The sequence below is a fragment of the Chiloscyllium plagiosum genome, chromosome 9 (assembly GCF_004010195.1).
Source record: "Chiloscyllium plagiosum isolate BGI_BamShark_2017 chromosome 9, ASM401019v2, whole genome shotgun sequence".
Classification (NCBI taxonomy): domain Eukaryota; kingdom Metazoa; phylum Chordata; class Chondrichthyes; order Orectolobiformes; family Hemiscylliidae; genus Chiloscyllium; species Chiloscyllium plagiosum.
The window spans coordinates 26940290-26967246 of record NC_057718.1 but is presented as its reverse complement, the minus strand read 5'-3'; the positions used below and the strand labels follow the sequence as shown (position 1 = coordinate 26967246).

The window sequence follows — 26957 nt, the reverse complement described above, 5'->3', positions numbered from 1 at the left end:
ACTGTGTAGTGGTCACTTACTAGTACTGTCATGATGAGATGAAACTGCAGCCGGCAGATTGGCATGGATGGGTTCAAGTTGTTCTCTCCTTTTGTTGGTTCCTTCGCCACTTGCCATAGACACGCCTAGCAGCTATGTCTTTTAGGACCTCATTAGCTTGATCAATGTTACTGACAAGCCCCTCCAACTCTGTTTTATGGCATGGAATCAGGCCTTTTGCCCAACTTGTCCATGCCGCCCAGTTTTCACAATTAAACTAGTCCCATTTACTTATCCATATCTCCATATCTCTCTGTACCTATGCTATCCATGGACCTGTCCAAATATTTCTCTAATGATAAAATTGGGCTCGCTTCCACCACCACCTCTGGCAGTCTGTTCCAGGCACTCACCATCCTCCTTGTGAAAAAAATTGCCCTCCCCCACCCCCCATTGGTGGACTTTGAAATTCTGTGCTTCCTCCAAGTGTTGCTTGAGATGGACGACTATTGATTCAACATCTGAGGGAGGACGGTATGTGGTAATCAGCAGGAGGTTTCCTTGCCCGTACTTAACCTGATGCCATGAAACTTGGAGTCCAGAGTCAATTTTGAGAACTCCAGGGCTGCTCCCTCCCAACTTTATACTCTTGTGTCATCCCGTCTGCCTGGTGTGTCCTGGGTGGGACAGGACATATCTAGGTATAGTGATGATGGTGTCTGGGACATTGCTTATAGGTATGATTGCTTGAGTATGACTTGTCAGGTTGTTGTTTGACAAGTTGGGGAGACAGCTCTCCCAATTTTGCCAATGGTCCCCAACTGTTGGTAAAGGGGAGTTTCCAAAGTTAATTTTGAAACTCTGATTCTGGCATTGTCTTTTTCTATGCCTAGGTTGATGCCAGGTAATCCTTCTGGTTTCATTCATTTGAGACTTTGTTGCAATTGCTACAAATGAGAGGCTTCCTCGGCCATTTCAGATGGAAATTATGGGTCAACCTTATTACTATGGGTCTGAAGCCAGGTGTAGGTCCAGATGGTTTTTTCAACAATTGATAATGGTTTCATGGTCATCAGTAGATTGTTAATTCCAGATATTTTTAATTTTATTAATTTTGTGTCATTTGCCTTAGTGGAATTTGAACCTGGGTCCCCAGAACAGTTTCTGATTGATAGTCTAGTGATAATGCAACTAGGCCATGATCTCCCCTAACCTGCTGAAATGTTGAGGGTAGCTATTCGCATGGATAGAAAATTGGTGAGCTAATACAAACAAGTGAGATTAAAGAAGCGAATAGCAGAGTGCCACAAGCTACAAATGTTTACAATACATGTTAATGACTTGGATGAAGATGGTAAATGTGCTATAACAAGTTTGTGGATGTCACAAAATGGGTAGCCATGATATGGAGGTGCCAGTATTGGACTGAAGTGGACAAATTCAGAAGGCTCACGACACCAGGTTATAGTGCAACAGGTTTATTTGACATCACAAGCTTTCAGAGCGCAGACCCTTTGTCAGGTGTAGTAAGAGACAAGAGCCTATAGATACAGAATTTATAAACAGAGATTTTAAAAAAATCATGCAAATGGTGTGTGGAGTGTCGAATAATAGGTTTCTGCAGATGACCAAGAGTGTTAAATGGTGAGTAAATTATTAACAGCTGAATAACAAGCAAAAGGACGACCTATAATCGGATTAAATGAGGTAGAACGATAATTACAATAAATTGAAAGTAAGGTAGTTCTGGAGACAAACTGAATGACTGGAACCACATGATAGGTATGAGTCGCATGACTAGGGTCTAACCAAAGTGACAAGTAATCCAAAACTGTACAAACTAATTGAGGTAGAGCGATCATAACAATTCATCAAGGTGATGGTGTCAAAACAGGACGGTAAGGAAGAATTTACAGATACGAAACAGTGTGGTGGGGCCACATGTAGCACAACATGAACCCAAGATCACGTTTGAGGCTGCCTTCATGGGTATGGAACTTTGTATCAGTTTCTGCTTGATGATTCTGCATTGTTGTGTATCTCAAAGGCCATCTTGGAGGACACTTACTCATAGATCAGAGGCTGAATGCTAAAGTGTTCCCTGACTGTGAGGGAACATTCCTGTCTAGCGATTGCTGCATGGTGACCATTCATCCATTGTCGTAGCGTCTGAAAAAAAAAATAGGTGGCAGGGCAGGTTTGTGCAAATGATACAATGAATTGAAATAGGTTGAGTGGCAAAAAACTTGACAGGTGGAATGTAATATGGGAAAATGTGAGATTATGCACTTTGGCAAGAAGAGTACAAGAGCTGAATATCAATTTACAGGCCAGAAAACTGCAGCACAGAAAGATTACACGTGCATAAATCACAAAATGCTGGTTTCCAAGTTTAGCGGATAATAGGAAAGCCAAATGGAATGTTCGTCTTTATTCCAAAAGGAGTGGAATCTAAAAATAGGGACGTTATGCTAAAGCTATACAAGGCACTAGTCAGACCATAGTTGGAACACTGAACAATTTTGAACCCTTTTATATAAGGAAATGTGTATTTGTATTGGGGATAGTCTTGAGAAAGTTAACAAATTTAATGCTGGGTATGGTGGGATGTGCAGTCAATGAGATTTTGAGTAAATTGGGCTTGGACTCATTGGAGTTTAGAAAAGTGAGTCAAAAAGTGTGGTACTGGAAAAGCACAGTGGGTCACGCAGCATCCAGGAGCAGGAGAATCGACGTTTCCGGCCTTAGCCCTTCAAGAATGTGAGGTAACTTTATTGATTCTTTTGGGAACTGACAGGAAAAATGCAGAAAAGGTGTTTTCCCCCTATGAGAGAGTCTAGGACCAAAGAGAATAATCTCAGCGTAATCTGTGGAATTTTTAAAATGCAGAGGGCTGTCGAGATTGGGTCGTAGAGTGTATCCAAAGCTGAATTGGGCAGAAGAATGCACGGTTTTGGGGATATGACAGCAAAATTAAGTTTCTGATTATCAGATCAGCCATGGTCTCTTTGAATGGCAGAGTAAACTCTAAGGGCTGAATGGCATTTTTTTTATTCCTATATCTTTTGGTCTAAGTTTTTTTTGGTTGAGGTCAGTGTTTGTACAACTTGATGACTGATTTTGATTTGTTGTAGTTTGCTGACCTGGTTCCTTCTGTCACATTGTGTAGAGAAGCTAAATGTAATAATGTCAGGAATGAAGTGATTACATCGTACAATGAGTCTGAGCAGATATAGTGTGCTCAGAATTTGCCACACTGTAGCAGATTGTACTTCCATTGGTCGTGAGATATTCCTGCACTGTTAAATGCGACCACATAATTCGATTCTGCTTTAATTGAAAAAAACAAGTACTTGCTCAGTGTGAGGTTGCATTCTTGCAGATTTTGTAGATGAGAATGTCATCACTGATATTTAGCATGCCTTCAAGTAGATGAAGTGCAGACTGAATGATACTGAAATACTGGAGTTGCTAAGTTATTTCCAAGTTGATGCTCTCATATGGTTATGAGCAAAACGAATTGAGCTTAATAGAATACAGTGCAGAACAGGCCCTTCGGCCCTCGATGTTGCGCCAACCTGTGAACTGTCAGCTCGTTCCCCTACACTATCCCAAAATCATCCATGTGCTTATCTAAGGGTTGTTTAAATCTCCCTAATGTGGCTGAGTTGACTACATTAGCAGGTAGGGCATTCCACGCCCTTACCACTCTCTGCGTAAAGAACCTGCCTCTGACATCTGTGTCCTAAATCTATCACCCCTCAATTTGTAGTTATGCCCTCTCGTACAAGCTGACGTCATCATCCTAGGAAAAAGTCTTTCACTGTTTACCCTATCTAATCCTTTGATCATCTTGTACGTCTCTATCAAATCCCCCCTTAGCCGCCTCCTTTCCAATGAGAACAGACCCAAGTGTCTCAGCATTTCCTCATAAGACCTTCCCTCCAGACCAGGCAACATCCTGGTAAATCTCCTCTGCACTTTTTCTAATGCTTCCACATCCTTCCTGTCCTGGGGGGACCAGAACTGTACACAATATTCCAAGTGCGGCTGCACCAGCGTTTTGTATAGTTGCAGCATGATATTGGTGTTCCGGAACTCAATTTCTCAACCAATGAAACCTAACACACTGTATGCCTTCTTAACAGCACTATCCACCTGGGTGGCAACTTTCAGGGATCTATGCACATGGACTCCAAGATCCCTCTGCACATCCACACGACCAAGAATCTTTCCATCGACCCAGTACTCTCCAAAGAGCATCTTAACAAATCCCTCTTCTATTGCTCTAACCCCAAATTTCCCACGGCCAGTCAATCTAACCTGCACATTTTTAGACTGTAGGAGGAAACAGGAGCATGTTTTAGCCATGTTTCCGTAATAGCTATGGAATCACAGTCCCATGTTCCCATACTGTGGATGTGCAAACACTGCACCACAGAGCAATTCATGATTTTATGACTATAACTCTTGTTCCACACTGAAGCTTTTTTGGATATATCCTCAGGGCTGATCAATGTTCTTTCTCTTTTTCCAGGTCTTTCCTCAGACACTTCTTCCAATTTGGGCCATTTATTGCATGATGACATTTCAAATCACAGCTGAAACATCTCTTTGTAATTGCCCAGGCATTCCTGCTTCCATTTTTACTCCATTCCTGGCACCAGCCAGATCTGCCAAAAAGATCTCCATCCTCTTGTCTGTGGTTCTTCCGTTGTGTTGATATCTGTTTCCCATGTCTGATTGATCTTGAAATTCTAGGAATGTTGAATGCTCTGTTTTTTTGTGACATTACTGAATGCCCCATTTGTACTATAAAAATCCAGAAAATAACTAGAGAATGTTTTTCCCCCAAAGCCAAGGAATTTGATGAAAAATATTTGAGAATTTTGCTCCAGTTAACACCAGGTACTGGGCAATAAATTGAAAGCCATCATTGAACCAGAAATTTGTAAATATACTTTATATCATAAAATTAAAACAGGCCAAGATTATATAATCTGTAGAATAACCATCCATCTTTCTAAATTGGTCAATAGCTGACCATATGCATCTGAAACCTTTTATCTAAAAGACTTAATAGATCATCCAAACCTTCCTCCATGCCAAACTGAATTCTCAAGCTTTCAAATTAGTTTGCATCCATCCTGCCATTGATAGAAAGTGACATTGCAAAGGCAAGAATCATCTTTGGTAAGGATGTAACCCATATCCATAATGTCTATTTAAATTTCTCCCATTGGTCATAACGCTTAAATTCAAAGAACATAGATGGAAAATTCTATCCTGAGGCCTTTTTGTGCTTTCAGCCATTCTAAAGAGTAGCTTCAATTATAGTCATTTGTCTGAAAAGTAATTCTTCTCTGTTTCCAATCTTCATTTTTAGGCACCCATTTTCTGTTAATGTTAAATAGATCTAAGCCAGGTGGTGAGGTATGAAGCAAGACAGTTATTTTCATTAACAGGTTTATTAACAAGATGTAACCTTAATCTGTTAACTAATTACCCAGTCACCCAGCTAATTCATGTGAGTCGAATTATTTGCCCATGATTCTTCATCAACAAAGTCAATGAATAATGGACATTAGTTGTAATTTGCACTGCAAATATCATTGAGTATGAAGGGTAAGGTTAAACAGTCCTGTTTGCATTGCTGATTGAGGAATGAATTACAACAGTTTCTTGCATGAATAGCTGCAGTTCTATCAAAATTTAAGATTAGCAAAGGTTCAAACAAGCTTTTCACTTGTGGCTCTGTTAGCAACAAAACAGCATGTAATTGTACTTCAGTTATAGTTTATTGCCGACATTTGCTGCAACTGCAGAGGTTGCATTCACCACTCATGCAGTCACAATATCACAATATCTATGAAGTAACGTGGCAGACCTGTATACTGGTTTACACAGCATAACTTTATAATGCCTAGTTTTTAGATATAAGGAATCATGAAAACATAGAGCAATTTCGTAGCATATCAATTTAATACATAAAAGTTTTTAATTGGTGTCATAGCCCTATTCACATGAAACTTATTTGTAAAGCTACAGACCCAGAGAAACGTTCAGGAGGGATTTTGCTGGATCACCTGCTGCCCTACTCACTGAGCAACTGATGAGCAGGGTAGTGACATTAGGTCCATGACAGTGATATTAAGTGCACAAACTTCCTATTCCAGTATGGTGCATATACACACTGCCATTACTGACGTAGACTTGATGTTCCTCTGGCTGGATGCTAAACATACATTGAGCCGGAGTGTCAGTTTAGAATTGCCATCCTGGTATTTATAGCATTCAGTCGCAGTAGTTTTCGATTTTAAAATGGCTTGCTGAGAGGCTTACTGCATTCATTTGACTTGCTGGAAAAAAAAATTCTCTAAGGTTGGTGACATTGTACAAGCATACTGAATTGATGTATATTTCTCTTAATGCTGCAGTTTTGTGAAGAGTTTAAGGAAAAATGTCCACACACAGTGCAGTGTGGGCTACGTTTGGCTGAGAAAAATAATACTGGAATTGTCCGCCACTTTGGCCTTCAGATTCTGGAGCATTCTATAAAGTGAGTTTTTTTTCTTGCATAGTTAATATCCTGTAGACTCTAATGCTATTGAACCAATTATTAATTATATTATACTATTAATACTATGTACAAAGTATAGTACAAATAAGGACCTTGTGCAATTGTAAATTTGAAATTTTATGAAATCTTATTTATTAGTTGTATTGTGTGCATTTATTTGAATGAGCACTGACACATTCATCTTTCAGTGGAACCTAGTGATGGCCATGGGTTTCAAAATTTCAGTCAATGGTAAATGAATGATACTTGCCTCAGATCATGTAAAAAAACAACGCTCAAAAATCTGGTGAGCTCTGACTTCTACATCCTACTACCTGGGATGTAATATACAACAGCTTGTATGTTTACAGCACCTTTTGATGTAATAAAAATGTCTAAATACACTTCACAAGAGCATAATAAAATAAAATATGAACCACATAAGGCAATATTAAGTCAAACGACCAAAAGCTTACTCAGAGATTTAGAAATGATAAGCATTCACAAGTTGCCTCAGCTGCCTAAACCCTGAGATTTAGAAATGAGGTAGTTCTAAATCTCAGGATTTAGGCAGCTGAGGTAACTTGTGGATGCTTATCACATATCTTCTCTGACAGTCAATCGGGAAGTTCAGTTCAAATTGGTTCAGTAATTAATTGGATTTAAATAGGAAATATAGTGTTGATTATAAACTTAAGAAAAGTGGAATAGTTTCATTGTAATGGAAAAGTGTGATACAGCACAGTATAAAATTAGCATTTTAGGGTTAGTGAGGATGGATCATAGTAATTATGAAGTAAGTATGCCATTTAAAAACCCAATTATGCCTTAATTTATGGTGGAATTTAAGGATTTTTTTTCACAAGGCAGTCAATGGCTAATGAAATAAATAAACAACAAATAACTGACCATTTCATCTTCATTACCAGTACAAAATTTTTGGCCTTTGATTTCCACTGTGGTAGATACATGAACATAAGTATATATTTATTTCCACGGACCAAATGGTTATTCAAAGCAAATTTGGATTGAATCCTTGTTCACGTCTCGTTCTTCTCCTCTTCCTCCTCCTTCTCCTCGTCCTTGTCCTCCATAATGTCTAAGCAGGGAAATTTTCTCCATCTGTGTAATTATTAATCCGTGGGCCTTTCCTTCATCCCATTTGTTGTATTTTACATTTTTCCAGATCTTGCTTCTGTATATTGCCATTCTTTGCAAGTGATAATAATGCTGACTATTGTAACTTTTTTTGTCCCTAAATATACATAATTCTCTCAAGTAACAAATAAGATTGTATGGTGTTTTTAGAATGATATAGTGAAGACAACTCCTTTAATTGTTTTTCAAAATTAGGTTTCGCTGGAATGGTATGATACACCGTGATAAAGTCCAGCTGAAGAATAGTGTGATGACTCTTCTATCCCGTGTAAGTTGTCTTATTTGCTTTTCTGACTTCGCTGAACAAATAATACATCATTTACAATGAAACTTGTGAAAACCTTTGTTCCCAAGTTAAGGGTGCTCACTGAAAGATCCAAATAAATTGCATCTTGAAAACACGGACTATCTCCGTTTCTGAATTATGAATGCCCTTTAACAACTGAGAACACTGAAGGCAACGTTCAGTCTGAGATGGCAGATAATTGTCTCTGGCTCTGTCTCTATGTTTGAGTATTTGCACAGCACTATCCCTGACAAAGGATTTCCCCTTTGCTGTGGAAAACTGCATCACACAAAGTGCAAACTGCTCATGGACAGACAAGCAGGTAGGGTTCCTTGAAATCACCTGATAAGATGAGATATGACATTGGTGACTTGAGTATGAATGAAATTGGGGAATTGAGGCTCAGGAGACCCAAGCTGCGATTGGGAGCTTCGAAGTAAAGAAACATGATTTCTTGTGTTCTGTTGTTTTCTCATTTCCATCCTTTGGTGGTCCTCTGCTGCTAAGAACATTTTGCAACAACTAGTAACATGAAACAACAAACAATTATCCACCACAGCAAACCCAACCTAAGATAATTCCATTAATATTGATAGAAGCTGGGTAATCCAAAGCAATGTGTTCAAACTTCTGGAATATCTCCGACGAAAGTTAGCAACTTAACTGCACTGATGAACATTGAACATCCTTAGTACTTCTAACATAAGGAACTAGCACATAGAGGGGTTCTTAGCATGGGTCTGCAGAACACTAGGATCATGTTGGCAATTTAGCATATTGCAGCATAGCCATGCACTGGCTGTCACTATATCAAATCCCAGCATCTGGAATGCTTTCCTTCATGGAAACTGACCCTCCTATGCTGATAAACTGGGAAACCCAATGAGCTGATCTCACTTATAGATTCAGGCAAGATCCAAGTTCTGGGTCGGATGAAAGAGTGATGCAGGAAATCACAATATCTGCCTCATCCAGATTACTGCATGTACATTGAGCATTTCTCAGTAAAAGATCCCTGATGCAAGTCTCATTGGTGTCTCTTATTTGTGTGTATCTCTGCTCTGGCGCACTTAAGAATGGTCATAGATGATAATTCCATCACTTGCGAATTAGTTAATAGAACATGCGAATTAGCAGTGAGAGTAGGCTATTCAATCCTTGGAACCTACCGTGCCATGCAAAACAATCATGGCTGATCTTTGACCTTAATTCTATCTGTCGGCACTAACTTAATGCCCTGTATTCACTTCTCCAAAAATATATTTGTATGGCTTGTATAAACTCAACAATTGAGCAATGACTCATTCTCAAGGGCATTTAGGGATGGACAATAAACGTGGGCTCCATAGCAAGTAACGCGTTATTTATCACTTTTGTATGATCAAACAGCTACTGAAAATAAAACTGTTGGAAATAATGGGATGAATGGGTCAAATGGCCTGGTTCCTAATTTGAGGTACCTAGAGAGCTATTTTATTTTCCAGAAATCCCCAGGCTATTCAAGGTAGGAGTTGCAGGGAAAACAGGGAACTTTACGTCGGTGTAATTTGGCAGTAGGGCAAATGCTAGAATATCTTACTTATTTAAGAAGCAATAACAAAATTGCAGTAATCAAATTTGTTGAACTTTTTGAGGTTGTAATTAGCAGGTTGGAAAAAAGAGTCATCAACCTGATTTTGGATTTTATGAAACATTGGAAAAAGATGCCAAATGAGATTATTGACAAAATTAGGGTTCAAGGTAATGGGAATATCAAATTAGCCTCAAGATTGGTTAATAGAAAGCAGTAAAAATCAGTGGGTCGTTTTTGTGTTGACAACTGTGATGACAAACCATTCCACAAGAATTGGTGCTAGTACTTCAGCTATTAGTAATCTATATTGATTATCTTCATGGGGGAACCAATAGATCAAGCTTGGCATGTTTGTTGAAGTTTAAACAAAGCCTGGCTATTAACTGTCAATCAGTATTAATCAGTAGCAATCTCCACATCAATCTTCAGATATTGTGCAAAAATTATTTTTTTGGTAAACTTGCGCTTTTGTTTGCTTACCACAGGACTGTAGTTCCATTTTGATACCCAGGTTGGTCTTTGAGAATCTGTGTAAACCTGAAAAATGAAAAAAAAAATGTTGGTGACTCATTTCTTCTGCATCCTCAGGGTACTCATAATATTATGGTGGAAGAAGCTTACATTAAGGATGCACTTTCCCGAATCGTAGTAGAAATGATCAAACGTGAATGGCCACAGCAGTGGCCAGATATGCTAAATGAAATGGATAAACTGACTGCCATGGGGGTAAGTCCAAAGCTGCCAATAAAAGGTTCTCCAAAGTGAATATGTTCTTTTGTAACAGTTGGTAAAAATATTGTGCTGTTAATATATTCTTAATTCCTACTTCACTTTCTCATTTCCATCTTTATTTATCATAGAGTCATAGAGATGTACAGCATGGAAACAAACCCTTCGGTCCAACTCGTCCATGCCGACCAGATATGTCAACCCAATCTCGTCCCACCTGCCAGCACTCGCCCCATATCCCTCCAAACCCTTCCTATTCATATACCCATCCAGATGCCTTTTAAGTGTTGCAATTGTATCAGTCTGCATCACTTTCTCTGGTAGCTCATGCCATACGTACAATTACAAAGAATGTTTTGCACAAAAAAGCATCAGTCAACTCATGTTGCTGTTCGTGTACCACTTGAGGCTCCTTATCCTACTAATGCAATGAGCATTATCCTCTATTTCCTTATCAGTTATGCTTATTAGTTTCTTCTCAAATGTGAGTTTAATGTCCAAGTCAACCACTCAGTGCTATTGACACCTTTTAATCAGAAAGTCATGTGAACAAGTTTCTTTTGAATTTCCTGTTTGAGTTCATGATAATCCTTTCCTATGAATGACCTCTAATATTTCTCCTCCTAAATGGAAATACTCTGTGCATCCACTCTGTCAAAACCTTTTATAGCGTGTTTAGTGGTAGAGTACAAACATTAGCTGACAAGTAGAAGATGGATTATAGCTCCTTCATGATACTATCACTCGATAAGTAACAAAAATAAATTAGTGAAAATTTTTGGTGTGCATATGTTGAAATCCTCAAGTATTTGGTATCCTTGTTTCTTCTTTTCTCCATGTATACAATGTAACTTTTAAATTATCTTAGGAGACACAAACTGAATTGGTGATGTTGATCCTTCTGCGCTTAGTGGAAGATGTGGTGACTTTCCAGACCATACCTGCTCAGCGTCGTAAGGACATACAGCATGCATTAACTCAAAATATGATGCAGCTGTTCAGTTTTCTCTTGGACATCTTGCAGGAGCACACTCAGAGCTACAAACAGTTGGTAATTACTATATAATAATTGCTGATAATACTAGAATAACTCTTGAATTTCATAAGCTGTCCTCTGGAGCAATCAGAACCTAATGTATGATCTTGTACTTGAACTGACAAACCCATAAATGGTCAATTCCATGTTCTATTTATAATCTTTGCCATTTGTGAAATAACTGCTTCTAATATCTTTTAATTTCTTACAGAAAGCAGACACTACTCAAGAAAATAAGGTGGGTAACAATTTGTTTTTTTATATGATTAATTGTTTTCCAAGAGATTGTGCAAATTTTACAAACTAGCATAATTTTGCATTGAAGCTTTTTAGTTACTAAGGTGTTGTGCAAAGTTCAAGTTGCTGGGTGGTTAAGAAGCTATTTTTTACTCCACTTGTGTTATGTTTCTCCCTGCTGCTTAAAGGAGCATGGCTAGATACCTTGCTACTATAACTCCCATTTGTAAAATGTGCAACAATCATTGCAGAAGTTTTAAATGTCTTTATAGATTCCATACATGGTGAATAAATCATGCATTTGTTTGTTTGAATGCTTTGCAGCTGAGTTTCTAAACTACAGATTTATTTTCCTTAGGCCAAGGCACACTGTCGTGTTGCAGTAGCTACTCTGAATACCCTGGCTGGATATGTGGACTGGGTTGCTTTGCACCATATTACGGCTGATAGCTGCAAGCTACTTGAAGTCCTATGTATGTTATTAACAGAACCCGAATTGCAGCTCGAAGCAGCGGAATGTCTGCTTATTGCCATTAGCAGAAAGGTAATATCTTCTAGCAAAAGATTGATATAAACCAGAGCAGACCCCCTCAAAATATTTTAGAAGGGTAGCCTAGACCTGAACTTTTTCTTCTTATTTTTAAAGGTAGGCATGAAATGCTGTGTTCCAGATGCAATGCGACTGGTCAAACTACTCTGTTAAGCAAAACACAATTTGTTTAAGCACTAGAGTTGAAAGACAAACAAAAGAAAGAGAAATTTAGAATAACTTAACCGAATAATAGATACATTACCCGTAAACATACCCCTTAGCAAAAAAAGGCAAATTCAGACGCAGATTCTTACATGTAGTTCTCCAATCCAGGAGAAAAAAACATCAAGAGATTTCAAAGAGTGGAGCAGCCAAGAGACGTATACTGAAGCTTCGGACTGTTTTGAGATGTCAACATCTTCTGACTGCTCAAAGCTAAAAGAGAAAAAAACTGGAAGGCCTGATCTGAGCTGACCACACCCATTTGGGCTGTTTTTAAAAAACACAATCCAAGGCCTCATGAGTTGTTTACGCTACTTGTTCTGGTAGACTGCTTGGTGCTCTACTTCACAACCTCTTTTCAATAAAAAAGACAAAATAACCTTTCAAAGTGACTGCATTGTCACAAGATAAATGATTAAGTTTCTAAATTTTAGGTTGGGAATTTGAAGTCTGAGTTTAAGCCCAAAGTAGAATGAACTTCTAATTATTCTTTGCTTTTTATAGTAAGGTTTAAAGAAATGTAAATTGAATAATCATTTCAAATAGTACAGGATGTTTTCATAATATGGGAATTATGTAAGTTGGACTAACATGAGAAGATCAGTTTCTGTGGGGTCAAGATTTAAATTGAGAATATTGATGAGCAGTATTTGAAAGCCAAATTATTTTATGTATTTAGTGCATTCTTACATTTTCAGCATTCCAGTGGTGCTCTTGTGTTGTATTTTCAGCTTAATATTCCTTTTATAATTAAATCTATGGACATTAACCGTGCAAGTTTAGCTGACAGCTTAACAATTGGTTTGCATATCATTACTATTTTGGTTGCTCAGTTAAAGTGACTAGCAACCATGAATGAGATCTCAATATTTAAGCATACCTGATCAAAAATCAATTGTTTTAATTGCTTTCAAAGGTTGAATTTGCTTTTAAGTTTCTTAAATTGTCCTTTCAAACATCCATGTCTGTTTGAAACTTGTATTGCAGGTTATGTCTTTAACTTTATCAGTTTTCTTCAGTGTTTCTATTTACTTTATGTCAAAGGCAGAAGCTTTGGCCGATAGCTAAATTTTCATAAATGTATGCTGAATGACCTTTGCTTTTTTTTGTTAGGGTAAGCTGGAGGATCGTAAGCCGCTTCTAGTCCTCTTTAGTGATGCTGCCATGCACTGCATTTTATCAGCTGCACAGTAAGTGGTTTCCTTGGAGTCAGAAAAAGGATGTTAAAATCATAAGTTTACTTACTTGACAGACATAATTTGCTTTTCAACAAACTGTACATTAATGTTAGACTTGTGTATTTGTGGCAACGCAAGTGGATCAAGTGGTAAAAAAGGCATATGTAATGCTGCCTTCATTGGTCAGGCATTGAAATAAAAGTTGGCAAGTAATGTTGCTGCTGTAAGAAACTTTAGTTAGGCCATTTTTGGTGGTATCCTGGGCAGATCTGGACACATACAATAAGAAGGGTGTGGAGACTCTCGAGAGGGTGTAAAAGAGAATGAAATGTAGATTGGAATGTATTAGCTATAAGGGGACGTTAGGCCTGAATTGCTTTCATTACAACATTGGAGACTGAGTGGGTGGCATGGTGGCTCAGTGGTTAGCACTGTTGCCTCATAGCCCCAGGGACTGGGGTACGATTCCTACCTCTGGTGACTGTCTGTGTGGAGTTTGCACGTTCTCCCTGTGTCTGCGTGGGTTTCCTCCCACAGTCCAAAGATGTGCAGGTCAGGTGAATAGGTCGTGCTAAATTGCCTGTAGTGTGAGGTGTGTTAGTCAGAGGGAAATGGATCTGGGTGGGTTACTCTTCGGAGGGTCGGTGTGGACTTGTTGGGCCGAAGGGCCAGTTTCCACACTGTCGGGAATCTAATCTAATCTAATAGAAGCTGATAGAAATATGTAAAATTATGAGTCGTGTGTGGAGTGAATAGTCAGATTTTTAAGCTGAGGTGTGGCAAGTTTAACAGTTTAAAGACAAGCTTTTTTTTGCAAGAACTTGATAGGTCCCTGGAATCTGTTGCTATGGGTGTTGGTAAAAGTAGATACAATTGTAACAGATGGACAGATGCATGAACAGGCAGGAAGTAGAAAGCTACAGACTCTATGCAGGCAGATAGGATTAGTTAAAATAGAAACATGGTTAGTATGGACGTGGTGGACTGAAGAGAGTGTTCCTGAGCTGTGGTGGTTTCTGTATTTAAAAATAAATATAGGCTCACAGACTTGGAGCAATAGGTGGCCATTTGGCCTTTTAAACCCCTGTTCTGCCGTTCGATATGATCTCTCCTCTCCGAATGCTGTAATCTGGATTTCTCTCCTAACCGGTTGGTGTCTTTAATATCTAAAAATGTATCCATCTCTTTTCTGAATATAATAAGTGACCCAATCTCCATAGCCTTCTGTGGTGATGAAATCCACAGTTTGATCACTCTGAAGAAATGCTTCTCCATCTCAGTCCTAAACGGCCTATTCTGTGTCCTGAGTATTAGATTACAGGTTCAAAACTCCCAACCAGGAGAAACATCCTCCTTACATTTAGTCTAGTCCTGTTAGAATTTTATTATTTTTAATCAGATCTCTTATTCTTCTACCCTCAAGAAATACTGGCTCAATCAAACCAGTCTCTCATTACCATCTGCTATTAGTCTAGTGAACCTTGCTGCATTTGCTGTATGGCAGTAGAGGGTTGGAAGTGCAGAATTCTATGTAATACTCCAGATGCGGTCACGCCAAGGCCCTATAGAACTGCAGTAAGAAATCTCTGCTTCTGAATTCAGATCCTTTTGCAATGTTGGCCATCATGCCGTTTGTCTTCCTAATTGCTTGCTGCACCTGCCTGTTGTCATTGACTGGTGTATAAGGACACCTTTGCACATCCATATTTCCAGAATATCACCATTTAAATAAAACTGCCTTTTATATAATACGAAAGTGTATAACTTCATATTTGTCTACATTATACTGCATCTGTAATGTGTTTGCCCAGACACCCAACTTGTCTGGATCACCCTGAAGTCTCCTTGCATGCTCCTTACAACTCTCAATCCCACTTGGTCATGTCATTAGCAAAATTGGAAATACTGCAGTTGAATCCCTCATCCAAGTCACTTGTATGTTTCGTGACTAGCTAGAGCAGGAACACTGATTTGTACTACACCATGTATCACTGTATGCCACCTGCAACAAGACCCATTTGTTACCACTCTTCAGTCTGTTAACTAGTTCTTGAGCTGTGTCAGTAGACTACTACAAATCCTGTGTGCTTTAATGTATCCCATTAACCTGTTATGTGGGACCTTGCCAAAAGCTGCCTTGAAATCCAAATAAATTGCACCCTTCATCTATTTTATTAGGCTATGGAATAACAGGAATGGTAGAACAGAGGATCAAGGGACCTTGGTGTATTTGTCCCTAGATCCTTGAAGGCAGCAGAACAGGTTGATAAGGTGGTTAAGCAAGCATGTGGGATAAATACTTGCCTTTATTAGTCAAGGTATTGGATATGAGCAAAGTTGTTGTGATGGAGCTACATATCATGTTAGATTGACCACACTGGAATAATGTGTACATGTACGATCACCTCACTATAGGAAGGTTGTGATTGCACAAGAGAACATGCATCAGAGATTTACCAGCATGTTTCCTGAGTGGAATGATTCAGCTATGAAGAAAGAATAGGTAGTCTGGAGTTGATTTACTTAGAATGTCGAAGGCTAAGGAGTGATCTGATTGAGATACCTAAAGTTCTGATAGGTATAGATGCAATTAGATAGGAAAAAGCGTTTCCCCTTCTTAGAAGGGCCAGTAACTAGGGGTAAAGTTTTAAAATAAAAAGCATCGGGTTTAGAGGGCTTTTGAGGGAAAACAAATTTCATCCAGAGATTTGTGGATATCAGGACCTCGCTGCTTTAAAAGGATGGTAGAGATGGGAACCTTGAATTCTTGAAACATTACACAAGGCTACGGGTCAAATGCTGGAAAATAGGATTGGAATAGATGGATGTTTGCTTGGTGAGGACAGGATGAGCCTATTTGCTTTTATTGATGCTGTAAAAACTTAAACTTTAGTTGTGTCTTTGGCAACTTTTTCACGCAGAGGGTGGTATGTGTATGGAATGAGCTGCCAGAGGAAGTGGTGGAGGCTGGTACAATTGCAACATTTGGGGCATTTGGATAGGTATATGAATAGGAAGGGTTTGGAGGTGTATGGGCCAGGTGCTGGCAGGTGGGACTGGCTTGGGTTGGGATATCTGGTCGGCATGGACAGGTTGGACCGAAGGGTCTGTTTCCATGCTGTACATCTCTGACTGTATGACTCTATAAAACCTCCAGTAGATTTCCATTTAAGATTTAGATTTCTGTGAAGTATGATTTCACTTTAATAAACCTGTGATGACTTTGTTTAATTATAGAAATTATGGAAATCATAGAATACCTGCTATGTGGATGCAGGCCATTTGGCCCATTGAGTCTGCACTGATCCTCCAAAGAGCATCTCACCCATTACCCTATACTTGCAATCATGCAATTACCATGGCTCACCCACATTTCTCTGGGCATGACAGGTCAATTTAGCATGGCCAGTCCAACTAAACCGTGGGACGATACCAGAGCACCCGGAAGAAACCCACACAGTCACAGAGAATGTGCAAACTCCACATAGGCAGGGGGGTTGGAATCAATCCTGGGTCCCTGGTGCTGTGAGACAGCAGTGCTAACCACTGAACCACCATGCCACCCTGTTGATGCTTTCGAAGTTTTGTTAAATAATAATCTGAGCATGGAAACCTAACCATGAAACAACCAGTATAATGTGACTGGACTAAATTGAACAGTTCTTTCAGAGATCCATTACGGCACAATAGCCTATTGCTGACATTCTGTATTGTAACAGTCTATTCTGTGGAATGCAATGTGAACTGCTCTGTTTTGTTTTTCTATATCAGGACTGATTCAAAACTCTTTCTCTCTTTTATTACAGAACAGCTCATGGAGCAGGGCTTGTGGAGCAACATTACATGTTTCTAAAGAGGCTTTGTCAAGTTCTTACAGCCCTAGGTGGACAGCTGACAGCACTGTGGGTATGTTGAGCATATTGCAATCAGTTTTTTAATGGTAGTTCATGAAGGGCTTATGTCTGAAACGTCGACACTCCTGCTCCTCGGATGCTGCCTGACCAGCTGTGCTTTTCCAAAACCTAGCTCTTCAACTTTGTTTACGGTAGATTTATTTGTGTAGCCACGCTAAGATATGTGGTTTGAGACAAGTTGGTGAAATGTAGCAATGTCAGCATTTGTAGAGTGCACAAAATGGTTGTAGATTTAACCTTCATTACCCTTCATTTGGGTGTTTTCTCCACAGATACTGACCAGTCTGTTCCATGTTGGTGTTGTTTAGTATTTGGTTTGATTTATTGTATTATATTTTACATTTTTGATTTCAGGTTGACTATAAATCTAACAAATGTGCAAAGCTCTGCATATCTCTGGTTTACATTCAACCAAGCTAATACATGTTAACCTGTCAGATTTTCTGAACATGGTTGTTGAGTGATTTTACATTATGAATATAGTTGGTGTTGATTCTTTGAGATATCTCAACATAAATACTACTTAATTTCAGGCTGTAAATAATTTAGAAATTAATCAGATAAATTTGCAGTTTTGTTTTCATGGTAGTTGAAAAGGTTTTTTTTAAAATCTGTTGATTAAAACCTGTAAAGGCGAATAAAAATCCAATGCGATCATCTTCCAAGGAAGTTTTGATGCCACTAAATTACTTATGTTTGTACTTGTTGCCTTGTTTCATCATTGTTGGACAGTCCTCAGCTGGACCATGTCATTTAATCTTATCTCTTCATAACAATGGAAGGTGAATTTAACTTCCACGAGTTATGTTTTTGTTTAGGATGCTTGTGTGCCAAAATTGAACTGAGTGTTATTTTCAGGGAAGCGATAAAGATGTCGGCCAACCTCCTAATTTCAACAAATATTTACAAGCATTCTTGGCTTTCACCAATCACCCTAGTCAGGTAATTTTCTTCAAGTATTTTTGTATGATGGAGCTTCTTGGCAACAATGAGTGCTTGAGTGCACAACATTCATGATTGATCAAAGTTTGTGAGATTTGTAGCTCGGGTGCTCGTTGTTGTGGCTCTGTTCGCCGAGCTGGGAATTTGTGTTGCAGACGTTTTGTCCCCTGCCTAGGGGACATCCTCAGTGCTTGTGAAGCGCTTCTGTGTTGTTTCCTCCGGCATTTATAGTGGTTTGTCTCTGCCGCTTCCAGTTGTCAGTTCCAGCTGTCTGCTGCAGTGGCTGGTATATTGGGTGCAGGTCAATGTGCTTATTGATTGAATATGTGGATGAGTGCCATGCCTCTAGGAATTCCCTGGCTGTTCTCTGTTTGGCTTGTCCTATAATAGTAGTGTCCTAAAACACTACATAGGACAAACAGGAAGACAGATAACGATCCTTATCCATGAACACCAACTAGCCACGGAACGACACGACCAGCTATCCTTAGTAGCCACACATGCAGATTAAAAGGAACATGAATTCGACTGGGACAACACTACTATTATAGGACAAGCCAAACAGAGAACAGCCAGGGAATTCCTAGCGGCATGGCACTCATCCACAGATTCAATCAATAAGCACATCGACCTCGACCCAATATACCGACCACTGCAGCGAACAGCTGGAACTGACAACCGGAAGCGGCAGAGACAAACCACTATAAATGCCGGAGGAAACAACACCGAAGCGCTTCACAGGAGGCTCCTAAGCACTGAGGATGTCCGCTAGACAGGGGACGAAACGTCTGCAACACAAATTCCCAGCTCGGCGAACAGAACCACAACAATTCATGATCGATGCCTTCAATTCATGTGTGGTTGGAATAGATAATTGTTAATAAATGGTCTGGATTAATAAGCTTAATGTTAAATGGATTTTAAATTTGTAAATGTTATAAAAAGGAAGTAAAAGTCAATGGTACAGCTTAGAATTTTGAGAAGGTTAGATAAGGCATGCAAGTATCAACAGTGCAGTTAAAATTTTATACAAACATCCAAGAAGGAAAAAAAGTGACATTCGTGCCTTATGAAGGGATTTTAAGTAGCTTCAAATGAAGTTAAATGAAACATGGGAACTTATAAGTTGTTAATCGTGCCCAATGGTTGCAACATCACAATAATAAGTTGTTAATCTAGTTAACTATTCTGCCAAAACCACAGAAGTACGAAATGATTATCTCAAACTGCAGCGTGTGGTCCTAAGTTTCATAAATGTTCAAGCATTTGCAGCGTTGTAGTCCGTGTCAGTTGTTTTAAGTTTGGGGAAACAGAGAAAACCTCTGTACTGTATTGGACATGTCTGAACAGTCATCTTGCAGCAATGTTGAAGATTAAGAGATAAGTGAGCCAAAAATATTATTTTAAAATCTAAGTGGGAAATATAGTAGTAGTGGTCATGAGTTAGAACTAGTAAATGAACATTTTAGGACAGATGTCAGCAACTCTTTACATAGTTCACTAACGTGCAGATAAAGCTCAAATTGTAAAACAATTATGTGTAACATTGTTAAAATGTTCTTGTGAATTAGAAGTAACTGATTTAGCCTTCCAATTGTATGATAATGTTTGAAAATAATTGCCTGATATTTAGTAGTCCTGTTGCCATAAAATCCATCGCTTTTCATGTTTCGAAGTAGGGAGGTAGGTCTTTTGTTCAGGTGCAGATAGATGGTGAACCGTAACTGAATTATCTAATAAATAACCTAATAAAAATTATAAAGGTGAAAAGCGATACAGAATGACATTTCTTTCTGACACTAGATAAGGTAGAGTTGGAAGAAGGCTGATGTCAACTTTTTGTTTTGTTCAGTATTTAAGGTCATCAACTCAGATAGCCTGGTGTTCGTTTTTAAGACATGAGCATGTTTCTAAGGACCCTGTGTTGCTGGAGGTCATTCCACAATTGTTGCATGCAACAATGGCTAATCTTCTGAAGGTATGTACACTGGCACCTTCTTTTTCTTCTGTCAGTTTTCTCCTCTTAGGGTAATGTAAGGATTGTGTCTTCTGATGTGTTTTTAAAAACTGTGGACTGAAATAAGAAAAACTGCTTAAAAAGCAGTGTTTAAAAGCGTTGCTGTAATTTTCAAAGCAGGGAACCTGACATCAGTTGTAAGCATCATGAAAATATTTGTTTGACCAAGCAATAATTAAAAGTTGAGTTGCAGATAATTTGGAGTTGGGAATTCGAAGGTGTACGCATGTGACTTTTGCTGGCGTCTCGAAATTGGTCGGTTTGTCGATTAGTGACCAGTTATCAATGATAGTTTTTTAAAAATCTCTTAATAGTCAATGGCCTAGTAGTATTATCGCTAGACAATTAATCTAGAAACTTGGCTAATGTTCTAGGGACCTGGTTTCAAATCCTGCCATGCCACATTGTGGAATTTGTACTCAATAAAACAATCTATAATTAAGAATCTAATGTTGATCATGTAACTGTTATCAATTGTCAGAAAAAACCCATCTGGATCACTAGTGTCCTTTAGGGAAAGAAACTGCTATCCTTACCTGATCTGGATTACATGTGACTCCAGACCCAAAACAATGTGGTTGACTCTTAACTGACTTCTGAGCAATTAGAGATGGGCAATAAATGCTGGCCAAGCCAGAGGCACCCATATCCAGTGAGTTTTAAACAAAATGTTGCTGGTTTTCAGGCAACTGAGTAGCTTGGAGCTGGGAATAAATTACTAAATGAGTAGATAATCACTTGGATTATTTAACACAAAGTTATGGAATTTCAGTTTTTAAAAAAGAAGTTTTTAAAAGTTAATCTTTCTTTGATTATGGAAGCCCAATTTCAGTATGACTTTTAGCCCTGAGATAATTCTTGAAGTGATACAAAGGCAAGTTGAATTCTTTCCTTGTGGTATTCGAGGTATCCACTTCTTTTTTTCCCTATCAGAAAGATAAAATCCCGATCCTAGGAGCAAATAGCATAAATGCTACTCTTTCTCCCCCCCCACACACACACACACACACACACACACACACACACACACTTCAGTTCTGAAGAAGAGTCACCAAGATTTGAAATGTTAGCTTGCTGTCTCTCCATGGAAGCTCACTGACCTGGTGTGATCTCCAGCATTTGTTGTTTTCAGTACAAATCCTGATCCAAAACTGAGAAACTTAGAAGTCTACTGTAGTGCTGAACTTCCTGTTGTCACTTCAACACGGAACAGACTTGAGTATTTGTGATTGTACAAACCATTGTGTATTGAACTTGTAGAGTTTTTGTTTGTTCTTCTGGCATATGAATGTCCCTGACTGGGCCAGCATTTTCTGACTGTCCCTAGTTTCCTCTGAGAATGTTGTGGTAAGCTGCCATTACTGTTTGTGCTATGGGTAACCCACAATGCCATTAGGGAGCGAATTCCATGATTTCAACCCAAACATCTGTTAATTTAAGGACCTCTCTGAGGTTTCCCTCCATTGATTTGCTTTAGATTGAACGTAGCTGAAAATGCGTTCAAAGAAATTGTACAGATCTTTTTTGGAATGAACTTCTCTTTTGACTAGGTTGGATTTCCTTCCAAGAGCGACAGCCCAAGTTGTGAATATTCACGTGTGGACTTTGATAATGATGAAGACTTCAATGCATTTTTCAATTGTAAGTTCTATGTCGTGTATTGTTGCTTAAATATATTGAAGCGTATTAACAAATGCTTTGCATAGTGGTTTTAATTTCCTCTAATTATACAGTAATTAATTTATAAGGCTCCAACAGTTCAAGCATGTTTGTTTCAAACTTTGCATGTCTTAGAATTTACAACACATTTGAAATGAACATAATACTTTGACTTCACCGAGTTGCTATTGGAGAATTTGCACCAGACGTATAGCATAGTATATTTATTTGAGTAGTATATTGAAGTAGTTTAAATGTAGAGTTTTGTTAATTCAGAATAACTTTTTTGTTTTTGTAGCATTCCGAGCTCAACAAGGAGAGACCATTAGACTCTCTTGTCGTCTGTCACCAATGACTGGGTTCAACATGGCTTCTGAGGCACTGCAGTATCAGCTCACGGCAGTCATTGATGTTGGCCCAACAATGTGTAAGCTGTTAAGCATTCAGTTTCTATTTTAGTTATTGAGACATTTACAAAGTAACAGGTACTGTTAGAAGTGCTTAGATATTGGAATTTATAACTTAAATTATATATCTTGTTTGTTGAGCCTGGCCATAAATTATTGCCTAATTCTAAATGAAGAATTGGAAAATGTAGATGCATTGAAGGAACAGAGTTGGTTTTTAACAATGATTGTGTACTTCTGCTGAGTTCTGAAATTAGTTTGTGGATAGATTTAGGTATTAACTGTTCCAAACAGCTTGCGTACTGTTTCCAGTGTTGATCTCTTGTGGTGAACAGATTAAAAAGTATTGTGCTTTATAAGCAATATTCTACTCAAAAAGTTGTGGTTCTGTTCGCCGAGTTGGGAATTTGTGTTGCAGACGTTTCTTCCCCTGTCTAGGTGACATCCTCAGTGCTTGGGAGCCTCCTGTGAAGCGCTTCTGTGATCTTTGCTCCGGCATTTATAATGGTTTGTCTCTGCCGCTTCCGGTTGTCAGTTCCAGCTGTCCGCTGCAGTGGTCGGTATATTGGGTCGAGGTCGATGTGCTTATTGATTGAATCTGTGGATGAGTGCCATGCCTCTAGGAATTCCCTGGCTGTTCTCTGTTTGGCTTGTCCTATAATAGTAGTGTTGTCCCAGTTGAATTCATGTTGCTTGTCATCTGCGTGTGTGGCTACTAAGGATAGCTGGTCGTGTCGTTTCGTGGCTAGTTGGTGTTCATGGATTCGAATCGTTAGCTGTCTTCCTGTTTGTTGTACCATCACGTCTAGGAATGGTGTTGGTTGTCCTTTTCTTCCTCTCTAGTGAATCGGATTCCTGTGAGTGTGGCGTTGATGATCCGGTGTGTGTTCTCTATTTCTGTGTTTTTAATCATTACAAAGGTGTCATCATTACAAATCTTCTCACAAACTTTGAATTCTACTCAAAAATAAAACAAGTCTGTAAATTATGCTTTTGCACGTGAAAGATAGTATGAAATGGAAATCCCCATTATCACTCAAGTAGCTCTGATGGAGGTTTGGTCCAGTTCAGCCTGTGTGAGCTCCACTGTGTTAGTAATTCAAATTATATCTATACTTATATCCTATTGTTAGAAGGTTGGAAGTGGTTTACCATGTTGCCTTTTAGGGAATCCCAAAGAGCTTTGCAATGAAGTACTTTTGAAGTAAGAACCAAAAACTCAGGAGCTACTAAGTGGGACAGGCAGCAGCCATGGAGATGATGAGTTGGGAAAATTTACAAGTGGAATAGGTTTTAGACAAATGATTGTTGGAATAACCAAATTGAAGGGCATATGCCGTGGTGGATAAGCAATGAAGGGTTCATGGTGCAAGGTCACAGGAAGTGATGCTGGGATAAGTAAAGAAGTATGTCCAGAGGAATTGTAAGGCAATAAGATATAGGAGCAGAATTCGGCCATTTGGCCCATTACTGAAATTCATCCTCTTCTCAGTTCTAAGGGGTTGTCCCATTGCTCTGAGGCTGCACCCTTGGCTCCTAGTCTCTCCTATTGGAAATAGCTTCTCGACATCTACTTTATCCAGACCTCTCAGTATTTTGTAGGCTTCAATCAGATCTTCCTTCATCTTTTTAAACTCCAAGCACTGACCAAGAATCCTCAACTGCTCCATTTATGACAAGTTCTTTATCCTGGAATCATTCTTGTAAACTTCTTCTGGACCCCCTCCAAGGTCAGCACATCATTCCTTGGATATGGATCACGTTCACTGTCTCTCCTTTGTCTAATTTGCTTGTTACCTCTTCAAAGAATTTAACAGATTTGTCAGAAATGACCTCCCCTTGATGAAGCTGTGCTGACTCAGCTATGTTTTACCCTGAGCTTCCAAGTACTTCACAATCTTGTCCTTTCTAATTTATTCTCTTTTTCTGTCGTTCTGCCTGCCTATCGTTCTGCCTGCCTGTCGTTCTGCCTGCCTGTCGTTCTGCCTGACTTCCTTCCTTCCTTCTTTTCCTTTTCCTTTTCCTTTTCCTTCCTTCCTTCCTTTCTATCTACCTTCCTTCCTTCCTTCCAATCCTCCGGTACAACTCCCGTGGAGAGTTAGGAAGCAAATATCCTCGCCAGTGGCTTAGCAACCTCCTTTCTTGCTCCCCAGAGCAGCTTAGGATAAATCTGGTCTGGCCCTGGAGGCTTATTAATCTTAACGTTTTCCAAAATTTCCAGCACATCAATTTTATCAATCTTGATCTGGTCAAGATTGTATCCCCGCTCCTCGAAGTTTTCATTCACAACAAGGTCTCTTTCCTTGGTGAAAACCAAAGCAAAAAACTCATTCAGGGCTTCCCCTATCCACACACAAGTTCCCTCTGCTATCCCTGATTGGCCCTACCTTCTCCCTGATTATTCCCTTATTCCTCAAGTATGAGTAAAATGAGTAAAATATAAAACCAAAATCAGTAATGAACCTGGTTGCAAAATGGAACAGATTTTATGGTGTGAAATTGTTGAACTCTAGGCACCATACAGCCTCCCACATTCAGTTTAAAAATGAGATACAACTTCGATTTCTAGCATTTGTAATATTTGTTTTGTAATGTAGACACTGTTGCACTGTAGGGAATGTGGCAGCCAATTATGCATAGCAATAATTATGTCCCACAAATAGCATTATTGTGCTCTGTTTGTGCTGTTGTTTGAGAGATAAATATTAGGAGCAGGTGCGAGCAGGATTCTGAGACATCCATTCGCATTCTCCTAGCCGAACAGGCATGTGGAGGGCCTTAAGGCATTTTGAAAATGTGTGTAATGCGTGAGAGGAGTTAGGTGAGGTAGGTTTGCAGGAATTAGAGCAAGGAGAAGAATAAATCAACTTTCATAGAAAGTTGAGTTGATTGAGCAATTTCTGCTTTCAGGGTTTGTGGAAGTGCTGAAGTTAAGAGAAATTAGTTTGATAAAGCAACCTGCAGTTACCAAAATTTTAATTGTTTAAAAGGTACTAGTAGAGGGAATGTAAGAAACTAGTGATTTCATTATTCATCCCATTTTTAAACGGTGACATTAAGTTAATTTTGCAAGTGGAAATGAGAATAAGTAAAATAAATTCAAGTAATAACTTGATTATTAAGTGTCACGTCTCATTTGTGGTCAAGTGGTGGAAATCAAGCCCCGCTAATTCTGGAGTTAGAACAAAGAACAAAGAAAATTTACAGCCCGGGAACAGGCCCTTTGGCCCTCCAAGCCTGAGCCGATCCAAATGTACTGTCTAAATCTGTCGGTCAATTCCTAAGCATCTATATCCCTCTGCTCCCCACCTACTCATGCATCTATCCAGACACATCTTAAATGAATCTACCGTGCTTGCCTCTACCACCTCTGCTGGTAATGCGATCCAAACGCCCACCACCCTCTGTGTGAAATACTTACCGTGTGTATCCCCCTTAAACTTTCCACCTCTCACTTTGAAAGCATGACCTCTTGTTATTGAATCCTTCACCCTGGGAAAATGCTTGTCTCTATCCACCCTGTCTATACCCTTCATGATTTTGTAAACCTCAATCAGGTCCCCCCTCAATCTCCCTTTTTCTAGTGAAAATAAACCTAACCTACTCAACCTCTCTTCATAGCTAGCACCTTCTGTGCCAGGCAACATCCTCATAAGACTTCTCTGCACCCTCTCCAAAGTGCCAACATCCTTTTGGTAATGTGGCGCTCAGAACTGTACACAGTATTCTAAATGCAGCCAAGCCAATGTCTTGTACAATTTTAATTACTGCTCCTTGGATGCTGCCTGAACTGCTGTGCTTTTCCAGCACACTAATCCAGAATACAATTTTAACATGACTTGCCAGCTCTTATACTCCATACCCCGTCTGATGAATGCAAGCATACTATATGCCTCGACCACTCTGTTGTCAGACGTTTTTAATCAGATTTTGCTAAATTACCTCACTTGTCTTTTTTGATCCATCTTAACGGCAAGAACTATTAAGGTATCTGTACAACAAAAAAATGACTATTCATGATAAATAGTTGCTTATTTGTAGCTAAAATCTATGAACTGTTGATCGGTAAGATATTAGAAGCTATTATGAATAATGTTGAATCAGGGCACTGAAAAATGTTAAAGGTAATCAAAGGTGGTAAGGTAAAGCCAGGGAACTATAAACTGGTGAACCTGACGGCGGTGGGCAAGTTGCTGGAGGGAACCCTGAGGGACAGGATTAACATGTATTTGGAAACACAAGGAGTGATCAGGGATAGTCAGCATGGCTTTGTGCGTGGGAAATCATGTGTCTCAAACTTGATTTGAGTTTTTTGAAGAAGTAGTGAAAAGGATTGCTGAGGGCAGAGCTGTGAACGTGATCTATGTGGACTTCAGTAAGGTGTTTGACAAAGTTCCCTATGGGAGACTGATTGATTAGCAAGGTTAGATCTCATGGAATACAGGGAGAATTGGCCATTTGGATACAGAACTGGTTCAAAGGTAGAAGACAAAGGGTAGTGGTGGAGGATTGTTTTTCAGTGGAGTGCC

At 39.1% G+C, this 26957-nt stretch overlaps 1 protein-coding gene across 3 annotated transcripts in view; it reads left to right on the top strand.

Moving 5' to 3' along the window:
• Positions 1 to 26957, top strand: part of LOC122552710 (exportin-5) — a 102505-nt gene that overhangs the window by 25824 nt on the left and 49724 nt on the right. For all 3 annotated transcript variants that reach the window (XM_043695602.1, XM_043695601.1, XM_043695599.1), the window contains exons 2-13: positions 6417 to 6538; positions 7892 to 7964; positions 10144 to 10281; positions 11153 to 11335; positions 11532 to 11558; positions 11916 to 12101; positions 13425 to 13501; positions 17296 to 17395; positions 18262 to 18345; positions 20198 to 20323; positions 21913 to 22003; positions 22320 to 22448. In XM_043695602.1, coding sequence (XP_043551537.1) covers positions 6417 to 6538; positions 7892 to 7964; positions 10144 to 10281; positions 11153 to 11335; positions 11532 to 11558; positions 11916 to 12101; positions 13425 to 13501; positions 17296 to 17395; positions 18262 to 18345; positions 20198 to 20323; positions 21913 to 22003; positions 22320 to 22448 — 1336 coding nt within the window. The remainder of the gene's footprint in view (positions 1 to 6416; positions 6539 to 7891; positions 7965 to 10143; positions 10282 to 11152; positions 11336 to 11531; positions 11559 to 11915; positions 12102 to 13424; positions 13502 to 17295; positions 17396 to 18261; positions 18346 to 20197; positions 20324 to 21912; positions 22004 to 22319; positions 22449 to 26957) is intronic.